Here is a 5,026-nt window from a genome sequence, read left to right on the forward strand (position 1 = left end):
GTGAATTTGTCTACTTTTTGCATGTTATTAGTCTATATTCTTTGGGGTATTATTTAAGTAAATAAAAATTGTTCAATGCTTTACCATAATCGCTAAAAAAAATCAGGCTTAACTCTACTTGACAATAGAGGGCAAGAAAAAAAGAAGATTGGGTAAGTACTTTATTTCAGGTTTTTTATATTTATTCTTTATTTATTATTATAAAAGTATCTAAAATTAAAAGTATGGATCTTCTTAAATTATTGAAAACTAGAATAGGTAAAATAAGTAATAATAATAATATAATTAAAATTGTTCACGAAACACACACGCGAGCAGCTCGTCGGTAACGTAATTGTTTAGCGTAACGACAAAACTTTATTTTATTTTATTAAAATATTAACCGAAAGACTGCCAAATTTCGTGAAGATATACCCAATATATAGGAAGTTATAAGTATTAAATTTATGTCAACTTTAAAAGAGGACAGAAGGTCACGTGACTCGGTCCCAGGGATCGAGTCCGTATTAAAAGAGTTAAGGAACAACATCTAGGACATAAAACCCATGTAACTATAGAGGGAATAATTCTCAGTTGTCAAGGAATAAAGAATAGAACATAAAATCCATGTAACTATAGAGGGAATAATTCTCAGTTGTCAAGGAATAAAGAATAGAACATAAAATCCATGTAACTATAGAGGGAATAATTCTCAGTTGTCAAGGAATAAAGAATAGAACATAAAATCCATGTAACTATAGAGGGAATAATTCTCAGTTGTCAAGGAACAAAGAATAGGACATAAAACCCATGTAACTATAGAGGGAATAATTCTCAGTTGTCAAGGAACAAAGAATAGGACATAAAACTCATGTAACTATAGAGGGAATAATTCTCAGTTGTTAAGGAACAACATATAGGATATAAAACCCATGTAACTATTGAGGAAGTAACTCTTAACTGTTCAAGAACAGGGTATAGAATATAAAACTTGTGTAGCTCTGGAGGAAATAACTTTCTGTTGCTGATAAACAAGGTATATTATAAAAAGACTGTGTAACACTACAGAATGTTTTGTTGATTTTTCATGAATAGTTATTTAAGGGCTATCTGCTATAACCATTACTAATTTTGAAATTATAGACTAGAGGGAAGGCAGTTAGTCAACACCACCCACTGCCAACTCTTGGGATATTTCTAAATAATACTCTTGATCAACAAATAGTGATTTTTTTTAGAAATAGTGTGACATGATTTTTGATGTGACATATGATTATGAAACAGACTGATCAATTCTTATTATTCTTATGTGAACAGAATTTCAAAATTATATTGTAAACAGGAAGATATTAACAAGTTATTACTAATCAAATATGTAGCAGTATAAAAAGTTTTTAATTGTTGACAGAGCTGTCAAGAAATGAAAAGACAGGGACAAAAAATGTTACATTAAAACCATTTGCTGAAAAACTAAGAAAGACAGACTTGTATTACCATTTATACTTGGTTTACCTTGTCATATAATGCAGCAATTCAGAAAACAAAATATCTTTGATACATAGACTGATGAACAACATTAGCCAGGTTTCTAATATAGAGATAAAATTGATTTAATGGAAAAACTGGTATACACAAAATAATATGCAAATATGGAAATATTTATATTGGACAAACAAGAAGAAATTTAAGATACAGGATAAATGAACACAAAAGAAATAATAATACAAAGATTTTGCATTTAGCTGAACACACTAATGAAACTAAACATGTAATTCAATGGGAAAAATTGTTATTTTACCACAATCTGCAAGCATCAACGGTAATGATAGCCATGAATCTACTGAGATAATCAAATGTAATAAAGATAATTTTAAAGTATCAAGTATCAGAGGGAAATGTTGTTAATAGATGGTGTGAAATTCTGTTAGTTAAATTGTATGTAAATTTGATCATCCAATTTTTGAAGGTGTATATATATATATATAGGTATTAACTTGTGCAAAATATTGCACTCCTGATGATGGTACAGTAAGATGATAAAATATGTAGAGTGTATGAGACTGTTCCCAGCCTCACAGTATTTTATCTTTATATAGTAGATTATCAAGCAAAACAATTTTTATTATATCTTGAAACCAGGAACAGTTTCATTTTTAATTATTTATTGTGTACTACTAAACATTGGATCTATTTCTTCAATACATCTATGTGAATATAACATTTTATAAATCATGCTCCGAAAATCCCCTTTATTTGTGAATACAATGTTAAACACAACACTGATTGATTTTTTTATTGAAAAATTTACAAGATAGAACTTACTCTGGAAATGGGTTTGGAATGTTGAACCTTTTACACAGGAAAGGATGTGGATGCCACTCGCACTTTTCTCTAGTCATATTGCCAAACATCTTCATCTCTGCAGCCTTAGCTTGGTCACTAGTTGCCTAACAACAAGCATTAATATTTGTTTTAAATAAGTGAAAAATAATCAATTATTGAAGAGTTTACGCTAATGATAAAATTAGAAAATCTCTGAAACTTCAATGTTCTACCAAACGAGTCTTTAATTCTTTTAATGCTAACAATATCATTCCAACACTTGTCAAATGACATCTGCTGCCTTGCAGATGGAGGTAAACATCTCAAAATTTATTACTAATTAGTGTTACCAAGTAGTTATAATTACCACTTTAAGAGTCACGTTTTACACAAACAGCTTTTTGTGAAACTGAGATAAACACAGTGGTACAGTGAGGAGGTGGGAACAATGGGGTTAGACTTCACCAGGACCTTCTGATAAAAACAACACTGATTTTCAAGGATTTCCACTACTGAAAAATATTTTTATAAAATTCCACGTGTTTCCAGAAGTTTCTTGACTTATGCAAACCCTGTAAATATTATCTAAATTTGAAAAAAAAATTCACAATTTGTAATAGTTTTTTATTATTGTCTGTTATGAAATTTCCAAAATTTTGTTGCTAAACATTATTTGAAAAACATTAAAAATATTTTTTTTCAGCATAGAATTTCACTTTGTTTTATCAATGATCACAAAGTTCCATTTTATATATCCTGCCAATTTCAATTGACAAACTTACATTAACATACATCTTAAAAGTTTATTTTGCCATAAATCATAAAAAAATATTGCATAAGATGACAGATTTACTGGTGACCTATGAGCTGAACTTTCAAAATGGTGTGAGGTTAGGCTACATAACAGTATTATAGCTTACAATATTTTTGATTGAAATCAAACTATATCTAGTAAATTATATATTTTTTCAATAAGTTATAAGTTATTTTATTTATATGTAATGTTGGCTTGTTTTGTTGTTAAAGACAATGATACACAATAGGCTATTTGTGCTGTGACCACCAATAATATCAAAACCTGGTTTTTAGTTTATAAGCCTTTAGCCATACCACTGAAGCCACACTGGTGGCTGCATTGATTGTATAGGAGAAATTTAACAATAATATTCAACAAACAAGGATTTGAGTCACCAGAATATTTTGCCATCACTACTTATTATTAACTTAATAAGGCTTACCAAACATTTTCTCATCAAAGAAAAGTGCAATTACTTTAAAACAAATATAAAGATCTGTGGTTTGTTAGTAAGTGTTGTAAATTATGTGCTACATTCCTTTTTTCACCAACTATAGGAGCTCTGGTTAGCCAATATGTTATCAAATCATAACTTACTTCCCATAGAACTTTTTCACTTTACATTGAAGCAAATGGTTTATAATTTACCTTATCCAACAGTATCTAAACTTTGCCCATAATACTTTAACAGCTGCTCTTCATTTGTAGTTGTTTTTACCCTTTTATGACCTCAAAGAACAATGAAGTAAGGTGTGTAATAATACATTTTAAGACACAGAAGGAAAATCATAAGAGAAACAACAAGAGATGACAGTTTCATAGCAAATAAAAATCTATGCTTTGGGACAGGCAAACTGTAAGGTTTTTACATATGGGCCAGATTATTTTCAGCAGATGTCTGTGACTTGTTGGTGATAAATTTCAACAATAAACAAACAGCACACAGTCCACTTGTTTTAAAATAATATATATTAAAACAAATCAAACATATATACAAATGTTCTATACACTGTTGGTTATCACAGCTGTATCAAGAGTTTAAAATAATTATTTTTTTTTGTCATAGTCCACACAGGTTTGGTTCAGTTACTTTAGAGCACACTTAACAAGACAAATTATTCTTCTCTACTCTGTTGTTACAATACAGTCTGTAATAATGCCATTTTAGAAATCAACACTCTATGCTCTTTACAGCTAAACTCACAATCACACAATCTAGATCTATCTATCTAAACAACTAACTATATAACTTTCTAACTATGTCTTACCAACTTTGCAAGGTTTCACATGAATTGCCAGTTTGGCACTGAATTAATAAAAATGAGTTGCCACACAGAATGTTCACAGGTGGTATTTGCTAGTTGTTGCCTAAATTTAAGATTATTTCAGTAGTTTATATAAAACCTAAAAAAAAATATTTTGTTTCATATCCTCCATGTGCAAAATTTTTAAAGGCTTAGCAACCTACATCAAGCAGCAACCAAGTACAAAGGTCGTAACTAGAAGAGATAATTCTTTGCTTTACTTCTTTACTTACTGTTCTATGTTTTAGGAAAATTAACTTTTAAAGAACTTATTTCAAAATAGCAATAATCTATATACATATGTAATGTATAATAATTGAAACGTGATTGTATTTTACAAAATACTAGTCTATTAAAACACAGCCAAGACAAGTTACTTTGTATAGACCAAAGGTCACCTTTATGTTATTTGATACGGTAACATGAGTGCACGTGAGCCGCATCGTTGTAACTTCTGTATTGTTAGCCAGGCATGGGTGAAATGTCAATATAATAAAAGTAATAAATAAATATAAATGTATAATGTTATGAGATTAAAGCTATTTCATCTAATCATTTATGTTTTTGTGTTATAATTTGTGTACATTCGAGAAATGAAAAGAGGCATAATTTATGTTTATTTCCT

The 5,026-nt window shown here is 29.3% G+C and overlaps 1 protein-coding gene across 4 annotated transcripts in view; it reads right to left on the reverse strand.

Annotated features, from left to right (window-relative positions):
* Window positions 1–5,026, reverse strand: part of LOC106460460 (G patch domain-containing protein 1-like) — a 172,570-nt gene that overhangs the window by 60,695 nt on the left and 106,849 nt on the right. For all 4 annotated transcript variants that reach the window (XM_013920154.2, XM_013920156.2, XM_022387179.1 and 1 more), the window contains exon 12: window positions 2,302–2,426. In XM_013920154.2, the coding sequence (XP_013775608.1) occupies window positions 2,302–2,426 (125 nt within the window). The remainder of the gene's footprint in view (window positions 1–2,301; window positions 2,427–5,026) is intronic.

This window comes from Limulus polyphemus, unplaced genomic scaffold, assembly GCF_000517525.1.
Source record: "Limulus polyphemus unplaced genomic scaffold, Limulus_polyphemus-2.1.2 Scaffold774, whole genome shotgun sequence".
NCBI lineage: Eukaryota > Metazoa > Arthropoda > Merostomata > Xiphosura > Limulidae > Limulus > Limulus polyphemus.